At 42.0% G+C, this 13,858-nt stretch overlaps 3 protein-coding genes across 4 annotated transcripts; all 3 read left to right on the top strand.

The window, feature by feature from the left end:
- The first annotated feature begins 240 nt into the window (after nt 1-240).
- On the top strand, nt 241-5,045 carry pnhd (pinhead). Its single transcript, XM_084545693.1, has 5 exons — nt 241-429; nt 749-1,025; nt 1,405-1,586; nt 2,448-2,506; nt 3,154-5,045. Exons 1-5 carry the CDS (start codon nt 325-327, stop codon nt 3,302-3,304), a joined length of 774 nt encoding a protein of 257 aa, XP_084401819.1. The 5' UTR covers nt 241-324; the 3' UTR covers nt 3,305-5,045.
- admp (anti-dorsalizing morphogenic protein) lies at nt 4,996-6,883 on the top strand (the record flags this gene model as incomplete). The annotated part of the gene is made up of 5 exons (XM_084547226.1): nt 4,996-5,323; nt 5,429-5,565; nt 5,670-5,789; nt 5,878-6,067; nt 6,332-6,883. The coding sequence occupies 5 exons, from the start codon at nt 4,996-4,998 to the stop codon at nt 6,754-6,756; spliced, it is 1,200 nt and encodes a 399-aa protein (XP_084403352.1). The 3' UTR covers nt 6,757-6,883.
- A 2,697-nt stretch (nt 6,884-9,580) lies between these two features.
- Nucleotides 9,581-13,855, top strand: LOC311488840 (calcium and integrin-binding family member 3-like; the record flags this gene model as incomplete). Of its 2 annotated transcripts, XM_084545694.1 has the most annotated exons (6): nt 9,581-9,631; nt 10,251-10,285; nt 10,917-11,028; nt 11,457-11,604; nt 13,071-13,266; nt 13,411-13,855. In XM_084545694.1, 6 exons carry the CDS (start codon nt 9,581-9,583, stop codon nt 13,430-13,432), a joined length of 564 nt encoding a protein of 187 aa, XP_084401820.1. In that variant the 3' UTR covers nt 13,433-13,855. The 2 variants fall into 2 exon arrangements, with proteins under 2 accessions (XP_084401820.1, XP_084401821.1); XM_084545695.1 differs by lacking the exons at nt 10,251-10,285; nt 10,917-11,028.
- Between the last annotated feature and the right edge of the window lie 3 nt (nt 13,856-13,858).

Genomic DNA, 13,858 nt, shown 5'->3' with positions numbered 1-13,858 from the left:
ACCTGTTCACACAGAGGGTGTGCTGCAAGAGACAGAGTCACTTTGTGTACATTGGACAAGGTAAAGCAACACATTCCTCCACGTGCACTTTCCCAGAGTGTGCAGGAGGTTTCATTTGCACCGACACGTCTGTCTCCATCTTGTTGTTACTCGACCGCTCAAGCGTTTGGGGGCGAATCGAAAGTTAAAGACATGAATTTAAAAATATATATATATAATATTATTATTTTTTGGAAAAAGACCAACTCTCTCTCTTTCTCTCTCTCTCTCTCTCTCTCTCTCTCTGCAGACATCTCTGGGAGTCCTGTCAGCGTGGACGTGGGAATGTGCAGGTCACACTGTGGGGGGACAACAAGATCATCACATGAAGCAGGGCAGCAGGAATACTCCAAACATTCCTCAATGCTGGAATTCCTCAGGAGCAAAAAAGTAAGTGGAAGACTGTGACAGTTCTCTGCTCTGCCACCAGGGCGCGCTATAACTTTGATATTATCTTTCATGACTGCTCTTGCACAAATTTGTCAATGTCATTAACTTAGTCCCCTCAATGTAGAGTTTTAATCAACTGATGCAATATACATATATATATATATTCTTAAATTCAGTAACATTTGTTGAGCTACTTTGCAAAAACTGTGCAACAAACTCTACTCATTAACCCCGTGTTTTAAATATTCACCCTTAATTTGTACCATGCACTCACAAGCGACACGTTTTGACTTTTATTAATTTACCTTGAAACTAAAAGACGAGGACGCGAGGGCCTGCTGCTCCAGAGAGCTCGGAGCCGCTGAACCAGCTGCCCTCCTGCGGCGCGAACCAGGTGTGCGAGCCGACCGGGATGCGCGTGGACCGGGTGCTGCTGTTCGAGGGACCCCGGGAGGTGGAGGTCATCGAGGAGTGCCACTGCGAGATCAAGCTGACTCAGTGCATCCGCGTCCCCGCGCTGAAGACGTACTACTCAGAAACACCGTATGAGACGGTCATCGACGTGGGAGGATGCTCCCGGTCCAAAGGCTCCCCAGGTGTGTGTGTGTGAGGTCTACTAAATAAAAAAAGCAAACAAAAATGTGCTTAGATAGATGAGCACGGACACTTGGCCATTGGAAAATTTCGATTTTGTGAAACAGTAAAACTTAAGTTGGCCTCTTTTATTTAATGCACATTCATGAGTGGACTTTAATTCACTCTCTGCAGCCTAAGTCACAGTAGGAGTCAGGCATTTAAAGTCCCTGTCCTTTTATTTGACTATATAAATACATCTTAGCTAAATTCACACACATAAGTTTATGTTTCAAATACTAGCGGGATAAAGAAACTGTATCAAAAGTATGATATTGTGTCTGTTGCTTCTTATGGTTTAAATTTGAGCCGTTTTTTCCCTTTATCCTTTATCTTTTACAGAGGGATTCTCCTGTGTCCCCACCAAGTTTGACTCAGCCTTGGTGGAAACCCCTAACAAAGTGGATCTGATCCAGACCGTGGTGGCTTGTGAGCTGAAGGAGAGCTGCTACAGGATCCCATATGTGGAGTATTACTATGAAACAGTCCTCCACGCAGACGGCATCAAGGAGGAGAGACTCAAAGTGAGTGTAGCCTGGGAACTGTTACCAAAACACAGCTCTTCTGTTAATTTCCTCTATGCACATGTTGTTGTTTTTTTTTAAAACCCAGCTCTTCAGTCTTATGATTAGCACGGCATATTCTTAACACTATGAAAGGAGCGGTTCACTTGCGATGCCAGTTTCGCACTCTTTTGTCATCGAGTTGAGAGGAAACGAGGCTCTAGCTGAGCGCCAGACAGTAATGAAGTATCTTCATTCATGAGGCACATGTGTGGAAGACGGCACTTAATCAAACTAATCCACTGCCTGGTACCACACATCAACAGGCGTGAAGGACTTCAGGATGTGTTTAATGCTTATTCATGCTAAAAAACAGACTGGCAGGTTTTACTGTAGCAAAAGCAGAGTATGAATTTCTTGTATAACCATCTAAGGGGCATGACAAAATGTAATAAGTCTAATCAGGTCAAAACAAATTTACAGTGTATTTACAGTATTTTTTGTAGGAAAACAACATTAAAACTGTAATTAAACTAGTTTGTGGGCCATATATGAAGAAAACAGGGACTTAAACACATTCTAATTTCTGAGAAGACCATAACCAAGAGAAGGAACCCATTATTTGAGATTTTAACACAAGACTTTATCTAATAAATAAATGGCAGACCACTAATGTTAAATTTCTCAGCAATAAGTTTTTGGCTTCTGCCGTGTCTCAGCACCAATGGTGCAAGTGAAGTGCAAACACAAATGGCCCCCACAGGTGATGAATCAAAGCAGTTAACATGATAAACAGCAGCTGGCCCCCCGACTCAACTGGGTCAATATTTGTGACCAGCTGTGCGCTGATTTGCCTCTCTCTGTGTTGCTAATTTTCCACAGGAAATAGATGTGGGTAGATGTTTGGGAGGCTGCACTACAGGAAACCGATGCCTTCTCAGGTCAGTACGAACACAGCTGCTGCACACACCTCCTCTGCACCTCTCATAACAATTGCCCGCGAGCTCTGACACCTTCTGCACTCAGCATGTTGGCCCTTAAGGTTCATCCCTACACCAAATGTCCCTTTTTTTTTTTTTTTAAACTTTCTCTTTATGCTCAGATTCTGGTAGACACTCAATGTTAATGCAACATTATCAAAATGTATCTTAGACTTAGACTTAGATAAACTTTATTCACTTCATATTTTTATACACTTGCATGTATGCTGCACAACTAGACAACTAGAAAAGTCTATTTAGTCTATTTATTTCCTTAATGCAAGTCTCACTGTGCTTTGTTTTTCTTGTCTTTAATAAATCTAGTCTCACGTGCATAGAAGTGATTTAAGCACACATCTGTTTAACAGAAACAAAATAAAACAAAACAACATTTACACAGGAGATACCCTTATTATGACAGTAAAATGTCTATAATGTCCTGTCACATACTGATATGCTGGATACACAAACTTGTCAGTTTAACTGTTTCTTTTACATTGTCCATTAAAAAAATAAGTGTTTCTGGAGATGCACAACACACTTAAAGAGTATCTGTTGTGGTAAGAATGCAAATTTAAGCCTGTCGCGTTTTATGTTTTATGCTGCAGGAGTCCAACTGATCCGAAAACCTGCCACTTGTGGTCCGAACGACAGTCCAGGTCCTGCGTTCCTCAGGGCCACGAGAGCCACAGCTTCCTCAACCAACATGGCCAGATTGTAACCGTCCTCTCCATCTCTTCCTGCCTTTGTCAAAGCTAAACACTGCGCCCTCTGCTGGGACAAAAGCTTCCAAACATTTGCAGGGACTCTCAAAGTTTGGCCCACGCTGACTGCAGGACACTGATGACAAAATGCTTGAATTTTTAAAGAATTTCCTCCCCTAAAGTATTATTGTATTATATGTAATATATGTGAATAAGGATAATTTTGTAAATAAAATTAATACAACAATTTGTGAAGACTTGAGAGTGCATCATTGTAACTTTGGTCAGTGTGCAGACATTTTGGAAAGGTCTCCAGTGTGTTTTTTCCAAGAAAATAGTAAAATGTCTAATGTTTGTGTGTGAACTGAAACAAGAGCACAATGCCTGGCAAATTGTGCTCTACACTTTAATACGTCCATGAATGAATCAAAATATCAATTATCTAACAACACATTGACCCAGTTTAACCTGCACCATAAATCTTAACTGGAGGTGTGCCACACACTCGTGCATATCTAAAGTTTCAAAGGGTTTCAAATGAAACTTTGAAGAAGCACTATAAAGGGGCACAAAGCCAACCGACTTTGTAAGTGCCCCTTTGAAAAAACACACGCGTAGGTAGTTAATAGCTTCTCTATTTACGTGTGAACCAACACTGGCCCAGCTTTCTGTGTCATCTGACGAGAAAAAAGTTTTATGGCTTGTCTGCGAGGTGTCATAAAAACTTTGATCTCCTAAATGTTTATTACGGTGAGAGGTAACAAAGTCTTCAGCATCATTCTGACTTTTTATTTCCCCGTGCGTAATTGTGGGTAAAGATCAAAGGGAGCAAACGGCACCGTGCGTAATTTGAGTCGCCGAGAAAATAATTGAGCTGGCTTTGAGAAATCAAATATAAATAAGCGAGTTTAAATGATATCACAAACCCATCTACTACATTCAGGGCTTATACTGGATATATGTAATCAATATTTCAACATATATGTGGAGAGATGTTAGAGGGTAAACCTACAGTCATGTTTTCAAACATCATCGTCCAAGTAAATCTAAATCATAAAATTAACTTTAGGTTTTATCAGTAAATAGGTTGTGCAGACAAACTGATTCTGTTGGGTCTGATTTTAATTTAACCACATAAACGACATACAAGAGATCAGCTCAGCTGGAGATCAGGGCTCCTTTTTTAAACTATAACTGCAAATTTGGTGATTATCCAGCTGCAGCTAGATAAGCAGTTATGTAAATCTCAGGAAGTGTAGCCAGCGACACCCGTCTCTTTATCGAAGTAATTGGGTGCCACCCAAGACAGTGTGCCCATTATTCTAAATTAATGGATTCATTTAGGCGCAGTCGACCTCCCACTGCGAATGCACGTCCCTCAAGTGATCAGCTCCAGCCTTATTCTGTTCAACAACTTCACATTTTTGTCCTTTATGGATAACTATATCCAATATAGATGAGACTCAAAGGCTGAATGAAGTTTATTTGAGACGTATTGCCAGACGCGGAGACAATGGGCTTGAATAAAATTCACAATCGGGTTCACACCTCGTTAACTCCGCCATTAGTCTCCCTTTACATTCGCTGATTGGTGATTTACATTTGCGACCAAATAGCATCTTTACTGCTGTTTACCAAAGGTTGGCGGCACTGAAGAGTGAAAAGGGGCATTAGATATAAAAAGTCGAGCTTCCAGGACTCAGCAGTCACTCCGACTCCAAGTTGCTGTGCGCTTCGAGGACACCGATGCACCAGGAATCTACCCACACCTCCGAGATGTTGATGTTTGCGATCGTCAGCTTTGCCACTTTGGTGTGCAACGCCGCTGCACGGCCTTCAGTCAACTACATGGAGAACCACTTCACCGCCGATAATGAGTCAGCGGAAGTCCGTTCAGCTGCCATCAAGAGGCTTTTGGAAGTTTTTGGGATGGAGGACCCCCCTGCTATCCATGGACACAAGCAGCCACCTCAGTATATGCTCGATCTGTACAACACGGTTGCTGATGTGGACGGTGTGACCAAGGACCCGTATCTTCTGGAGGGGAATACCGTGCGCAGTTTCTTTGACAAATGTAAGATCCGATTCGTGGCTGCTTGCGTTTGAAACTGGCTAAAACAGATAAAATATAATCAGGTTTGTTCCGGTGCCTAATGATTTAATTTCACTTCCATTGCAGTGCGCAGTGAACAGGTGGAGTTCAGGTTCAATTTGTCATCAGTCGCAAGAACCGAGAAGATTCTCACTGCAGAGCTCCATCTTTTCAAGCTGCGGCCTCAGGCAACCGAGACATTCAACAGGCATCACTTCTGCCAGGTTTGTAACCCAAGAAAAATCAACAGCTGATGGATTCATGTTGAATTTAAACGCACTCAGATGCACGTTTCTATTGTTGGTTAATGTTTTCGTGTTTCATCCAGGTCAGTGTTTATCAGCTGCTTGACAGAAGCAAAAACAACACCCAGGAGAAGAAGCTGTTGTCTTCTCGACTCATCCCGGTCCACTCCACTGGCTGGGAAGTGTTCACAATCACACACGCAGTAAGTATCACCTACTTTGAGCAAACTCTGGGCAGTGTGGAGTAAAAGACTGGGATTTAACTGACCGATCAACCTCTTCTTCTCAAAGGTCCGCTCCTGGATGATGGACGAAGACAGCAACTTGGGACTCCACGTGGTGGTTCGGACCCTGGGAGGAAGCCAGATGGATCTGAAACTGATCCGCTTCGCTTCTGGGCGCAACCACCATCAGAGCAAACAGCCCATGTTGGTGCTCTTCACAGATGATGGTCGTCACTCAGCGAGCCTTGAGAACGCAGGTGAGATTATTTTTTTTGTCAGCTTGCCTGATCATGTTGTGTTCAGTTATAGTAGAATACAAAGTGCAGGTTGTTCTGTGGTTTTACAGAACAACTGAGAAGCAGGGGGACCAGAGGAAACTCGACTTCTTCTTTCAAACCTCCTCTTCTCTTCTAAAAAAACTGACATCTGGTGCTGCTAAATATCTTCTTGGTGAAAGGAACATACTGTACTATATATTGAAATTGCATGTCCTAATGAAAAGTTCCTCTTTCTTTCTCCAGATCCAAATGATGCCATAGTGACTTCCAGCCTGCTTCAAGCCCCCATGTCAGGTCCATCCTCCCGCAGCGCCCGCTCCCTGGACTACAGCGAGGAGGAAGGTGCATCTATGGCCTGCCAGCGCCTGCCCCTCTATGTAGATTTCGAGGAAATCGGCTGGTCAGGCTGGATCGTATCTCCCAGGGGTTACAACGCTTATCACTGCAAAGGCTCCTGCCCCTTCCCCCTGGGCCAGAACATGAGACCAACCAACCACGCCACCGTCCAGTCCATCATCAACGCCCTGAAGCTGTTCAAAGGCGTCGAGACGCCCTGCTGCGTGCCCGACAAGCTCTTTTCCATCAACCTGCTGTACTTTGACGACGACGAGAACGTGGTGCTGAAACAGTATAACGACATGGTGGCTGGGAGCTGCGGCTGCCACTGACATCAACCAGCGACCAGCTGGGCTGCACAGAAACTCACTAAGAATACCATGTAAAAAGGGTTTTGATTCAGCCTGCTGAGCCTAATGTGCAGCTACGACTGGGTAATGTCCTGCATGCGACATTGTATTATATGTAAATATCCATAAATTATAATATATGACAGCGACGGAAGTGATATCCAGTGAAAGATGTGAATGTGTATATTTTATGTTTTCTGTTTGTAAAATATTAGACAAGTCAGAATAAATGCAGTAAAGAGAAAAGACGGACCTGTGAATTTATTTAAAAGAAAGATTTCAGTGTCGAATTCTTCCAAGGACGTCACTAAATGGACGTGTTAGGTTGTGGCGTGTGTCCATTAATCAGCAAGCCTGCAAGTGCAAGAATTAAGCAAGTTGAGCAACTCCTGTTAGGACATTTTTTTGAAGAGTGCGTACCATCTTCTCTCAGTTTTATGAGTATAACTCTTTGCACGTCTAAAACTACACTAAGTACAATACTATCTTAAACTAAAACAAAACTTTCTTTTGACTTATTACAAAAAATCTAATCTAATCTAAGTATTTGGTATGTGGAAAAAAGCCACAATGAGAAACGCTTTAAGTTTTGGGGTTTTTTTGCATGTCCTTATATGATCTAGGTCTTAATTCATTTATTAAATGCATTTGCAACAGAAACCCAGACTTAAATTAAATTAATATACAGAGTTTGCACCACTGTATGCAAACTCTCTGTATTATAAATAATTTCTTTAAAGGTGTGTGCAATAAATGGCACACTACTGACAATACAAGTGACAACTGTCAAATCTACTAGTTGGAAAGAGACAGAGTTTAAAATCTTATTTGAATGTCACATGCTGTCACTCGTGGACACTGACTAGATCCATTCACTTTGAAAGTAGGATCTCGTCTGCACAGTCTCCACTTCACCACCAGAGGACACTGTTGAGCTGCACCTGGAGCTGCCTCAACTAATAAGACGTGTTCCTATTTCAAGGGTAGATATATAAAACTGATTTGCTTTTAATGTAAATCTGTAATTTTGTAAACATGCTCTTCTAAATGCATGTACAATAAAAACTGAAAATATGCCAAAAAAATAAATAAAATAACACCACAGAAGCAAGTCTACAGAACAAGTTTGAATTATTAATGAAACACTTAAATATTAAACCCAGTTTCCTAAGCGAAAATTTATTCTAACAGTACTGAAGTGCGATGTCTTCCTGAAAGTATAATCCGACTGTTTAAAGAGCTCCAGAGGTCCCTGTAGTTCCCCCTCACCACCTTATGCTAGTTTTCTGTCCCTCCCATCGCCTTGAGCTCAGCGAGTTTTTGTACAACCTGACTTTGCATATATTACCAAAAAAAACTACAAATGTTTAACTTGCTAGTATAGTTCTGCGCTTCAGGATTTGCTCCAAGTCAAATCGCTCTGTAAGGGCGTGAAATCGGGAGTAGAAAACCTCCAGGCCGGGAGAAAATTAAAAGAGCTGACTGGGAGCAGCTGGAAGCTGCTGGAGGGAAACGGTAGCAAAGCACATGTAAAGCAAAAAAAAAAGTCTGGACATAAGGCATTATGAAAAGGAAACACTTTAATGGGACCAAAGTAGTCTCTATGAGCAGTCCCTCTCTTTACAAGCTATGCCTACAGCCTGATATAAAATGATTGTACAACTAATGTTACAGTCAGCAGCTGGAAAGAGAAAATATTTAAGATTTTTGGAAATTGAACGCCTTAAAAAGATTTATGCAGCTTGTCAAGTCCTGCTCATAACCAGGCTGCAAGTATTTTAAGAAGCCCGGAGAGGAAACAGTATCCAGGCCAGACATCAGGCTAAAACATCATTGGTTGTTTCTGCTAAAACACATTTTAATTCCAGTCTTCTAAGACTCTTGTTTCCCACAATATTTGTGCATGACCACCACAGAATTATTAAAGACTGGGAAAGATTGTTGTGGCTGTTTAACTTCAGCTTTGTGAAGGGTGTGTGTCCTGCATCAGCCAAATTTGCTGTAAACACATCCTTACCTTTACTTTGTACCTTCTATCAAGGTATGTTACACCCCTGATTTGTTGAATGATCAAATATAGAGCAAATAACCAGGGATATTTAGGTTCCCCAGGTTGTTACGCACAGATGTAGAGTCCTCCTAATAAAACATTATATTGATTTTAATGAATAACATCCATAATGCAACCCTGTTTGTTAAGTCTTCCTTATCCATTGTGCTACTTGCAACAGAGTGAGGTTAATTTGATACTGTACTGTGCATCTTCTATTGTAAGTTATAATAGAAGGATAAATGACAAAGCTTTATATCAGAGCCTCAAGTCACGGTTGAAACTCTGGCTTCTTTCTTCGTTTAAGGCCAGATATGTCAACACCTGACCTTAAACTGGAGGTGAAACCGTACTCCAACGATGGAGTTCTCAGATGAAACAAAACTTGTCTCCTATCAAAAACTCTATTTGCCCACGACAAAACCCTGCCTCTAAAGAGCGTAACCCGAGCAGGGAACGAGGCGTCGGCCATAGAGTGGCACTAAAGGGGGTTGATACCACTTGGCATGATGCTGAACGACAGCCCTTTATTCATTGTCAAAGGGGCCGCTATTCACAGCGGAGAAAACGATGAAATGCTGCCATTATAGTGGGGACCAAAGGGCCCGGTGGCAGCCCGACACCTGATCTCCTCTTTGGCTCTGGCCTCCTTTTGTGAGAGTATTTCATAACTGACATACCCACCGGAAAAGAAGAAGAAGAAAAAAAATGTTGGAGCAGTGATGGAGCTGAGAGCGGGCGTTTGTGCGCTCAGACATGGGGAATAAACAGACCATCTTTACAGCGCAGCAGCTAGATGCATATCAGGTCAGTGTCAATCCTGTTTCTTTCTGAATGAGAACAGCTCAGGTTAAATGTTGCTTTTCTTATCACTACTAGCTGTCAACATGTGTCAACACGATTAATCAGACTTCTTTACTTTCTTGTTTATTAGCGAAAGGATATTAAGGCTCATGAGGTGCAAGGGGAGCGAAGGTCAATGCATGCCTTATGGCGTTTGTTGATTTTATTTTATTGGTGACCTTCTGCAAATAATAAAAAAGCTATTTGCAAATGTCTGTCTTTGCACATTTTACAGTTTGAACCTCAGATCGGACAATCTGAGGTCTAAAGTTAGAGACAGGATGTTTGAAATTTAATCAAATAAGCACATTTACTCACTGGATTTGATTTATGTGTACTCTACTGGATGCTACTTTTACAGGGAAATATTATTATTGTCAAATTGACACATAATTACTACACATAAAACACTAGGTGTTCAAAGAAAATATACAGAACTCTTATAGAAACTAAAATTATCTTCTCCTCAACTTTCCTTGACGTACATTTTATTGCCGAAAACAACTTTTACTATTAGAACTTTACTTTCTTGAATCTAGTGTAATACTGATCCTCTCCTGCCATGATCTGACTTTATTTGCAGGACTGTACGTATTTTACAAGAAAAGAAATTCTCAGGTGAGCTCACAGGTATTTTGTTTGTACTTCCTGATACACACCAATCAGCCACAACATTAAAACCACTGACAGGAGACGTAAATAACACTGACCATCTTGTGACAATTCAGTGTTCTGCTAGAAAACTTCTGGACCTGGCATTCATTCATGTGGATGTTACTTAGACATGTGGCACCCACCTAGACCAGATCAGGCACCCCCACCCCATAGCAAAGACACTCCTTGATGGCAGCTGCCACTAGATCCCAAACTGATCCAAGTATCTGTGAGATGATCCACAGAGACCCCTCCCCTCAAAGGCCCCCCACTAACAACACCCTGTTGCCAGACACCACAGGACACCCTCAGAAGGCCCATGTCCATTCTCTGATGAGTCACAACTGTTTTGGAGGCACAAGGGAGACCTACACAATATTAGGAAGGTGGTCATAATGATATGCCTGATTGGTGTGTAAATTTTATTTATGACAATATGGCATTAAATTGCGTTGTTTCTGCTAATGTAGGCTAGCACCCTTGAGACAATGAAGCTACCACTTTTGGAACTTCAATGCACTGAAGTACAAAACATCATAATACAGAAGACAAATACTGAAAGTGAACTTTTTTTTTTTTCTTAACCCATCCCCAGACTGTTCTACCGCTATCGGGATTTGGCCCCACAGCTCGTTCCTCTTGACTACACCAACCACCCAGATGTGAAGCTACCATATGAGCTGATTGGGAGCATGCCAGAGCTGAAGGTACACCCACTGGTCCACACGCTCCCAGCAGACCCGCTCTCTCCCTGTGTTCCCACTCCATAATTAATGGCCAACTAATCGACAGAATTCTTTGAAAGGTTATATGTTACCCGACTCTTTTAAACTTGGAAGAAAGCTGGTGGGTCCCAGAGGGCACACTTGTTGGAAATGGGTCAATTATATGCCTCTTTACACAGTGACAGTGAGGTAAACAGGTGTGTGTGCGCTAACACGCTGCTCACCGGCACGAGAAAGGGAAAGTGAGCCGGGCAGCACTATGCTCATAAACTCTGGGTCATTCATTATTCCAAATTGTGACGGATTATTTGGAATATCATCAGATAAAAAAAATAAAATAAATCAGACGAGAAAGCGAGATACAAGTCAGTTTATATTTTACACATAAGGCCTGGTTATTCTCCGTCCAGGACAACCCGTTCCGTCAGAGGATCGCAGAGGTTTTCTCGGAGGACGGAGAGGGGAACATGACGCTGGACGACTTCTTGGACATGTTTTCAGTCCTCAGTGAGATGGCTCCACGTGACCTTAAGGCCTACTACGCTTTCAAAATTTACGGTAAGATGAATAAAGACTGAATAAAATGGTGGTTTTCTTAAAAAAAAAAAAAAAAAGACAGTTCCTGTTTTCAGTGTGTTTTGCTGAGTCTGACTTTACTTCCTCAACGCTGTTCCACAGACAACGAAGATAAAGGTGAAATGAGTCTACTAGTTGTTTGAACACTTATTTGATCCTTTTAAAGCAGCCTAGTTAAAAAACAACTACGCAGAACATTTCTACTGCAAGAGAAAAGGAAATGCTTTATGTGTTAAATGGGCTGTGCACATATAATCATTTTGTTTACTGATACGAGACCGTACAGAGAGAAGATAGGGAAGTCTTAAAATGAATTAGAATCAGGTCAAATTCCACATTAGAGAAATCCCCTCAGATACAGAGTGTACGTAATCTTATTTTATAATTTACCAGGTTTTATCGATGCAATCTCTGACCTGCAGCTGATCTGTATCATGAGGCCAAAATCTGTTGAAAACATCATTTAGTAAACACCATTTAGCTGACTGAAGAATGTCAGGTACACTTTTTTTATATATATATATATATATATGTATATATATATATAGGGGCCTGAGGTCATGGGGTCAGTTAACATACTATTTACTAATATGATGACAGAGCATGCACGGTGAAGGGTCATGGCGCTGTAAGCATGACGGATGGTGCGTGGAATGCTTTAAATCATTAACCAGCCCATTATAGAGGCAAAGAGACTGTCAGAGCCCAGCCTGTGGCTTTGCACCAGTGTCGCCTCTAATTAACAAAAGGCTGACGGAGGAAGAGGTTATACACACACACACACACACACACACACACACATACGGCCGAGACCACGGGTCAAGGGGACTTTTCCTTCATTATTCAGTAATAGGGGAGATGTCACTGAGTTACAGCTTAGTCGCACTCAGATGAACAGGAATTATGCCAAAGCACTGGTTTAATTTACATTCTTGTTTTTTTCCAATAAGTTAATACACTTATCAGACATAACATTATGCCTTATCCTAATATTGTGTAGGTCACCCTTGTGACTCATCAGAGAATGGACATGGGCCTTCTGAGGGTGTCCTGTGGTGTCTGGCAACAGGATGTTATTAGTGGGGGCCTTTAAGGGGAGGGGCCTCTGTGAATCATCCTACAGATACTTGATCAGTTTGGGATCTAGTGAATTTGGAGGCCAGGTCAACACCTTTTTAATGTTTTATTTTTAGTTGTTCCTAAAGTGTTTTTGTGTGTGTGCCTGTGTCAGGCTACATCCTGCATCAAGGAGTGTCTTTGCTATGGGGTGGGGTTGCCTGGTCTGGTCTAAGTAACATCCACATGAATGAATGCCAGGTCCAAAAGTTTCTTAGCAGATCATTGTATTAAGATGGTCAATGTTATTTACTCCTCGTGTCATAATGTTGTGACTGATCGGAATGATTAAATGATTATCGAGAGCTCTCCCATCTATTTTTCTGTGCAAGATTTCAACAACGATGACTTCATCTGCAAGTCCGACTTGGAGAAGACGCTGAACAAACTGACCCGTAACGAGCTGACCGAGGACGAGGTGAGGATGGTGTGCGAGAAGGTGATGGACGAGGCCGACCTGGACAACGACGGACGTCTGTCGCTCGAGGACTTCCAGCACATGATCGTCAGGGCGCCAGACTTCCTCAGGTGAAAAAAAGGGGGCAAGGGTAACGTTTTACCACATGTGGATACGGTGATGATGATGATGATGACGAGCAAACACAGCTACCTTCAAAAACAATACAAAAGAGCACAGGCATTTACAAAATGTTCTTATTTTTGTCTTCACAGCACCTTTCACATAAGGATATAAAGGAAATGAAGCAGCCATTGTACATTTGTTACTTGGAATAGCACCAAAGGATGAACTCAAAATACCTAAGATCTCAGTTTTGAGCAGGAGCCTTACTGTAAATAGATTTGTTTGTAAAGAGCCCACATTCGATTTTCTTTTTTGCTCCTGCAGCCACAAAAGCAAAAACAGCAGCAAGCCACGGTGTGAATGCAGGTCCACAGTGAGGAGGAGGCGGCATCGGCCAATCCATCAAGACAAGGCTCATTAGTTATGACCATCAACAGTAGATTTGCATTTTGTGTCCAAAGGGGTTCAGTTACACCGGACTATAAAAGAAACACATGGCAGATTATTCCAGTGGGTTCAAAGCAGGCCAATGAAGGGCGAGCCATTTATCATGAAAGCCATCCGATATCCGATTCTAATAAGCCAATAAAAACACAG

This window comes from Chelon labrosus (assembly GCF_963514085.1).
Source record: "Chelon labrosus genome assembly, chromosome: 6".
Taxonomy (NCBI): Eukaryota; Metazoa; Chordata; class Actinopteri; order Mugiliformes; family Mugilidae; genus Chelon; species Chelon labrosus.
Note: the sequence above shows the minus strand (reverse complement) of the source record. Positions and strands in the feature narration are given on the sequence as shown.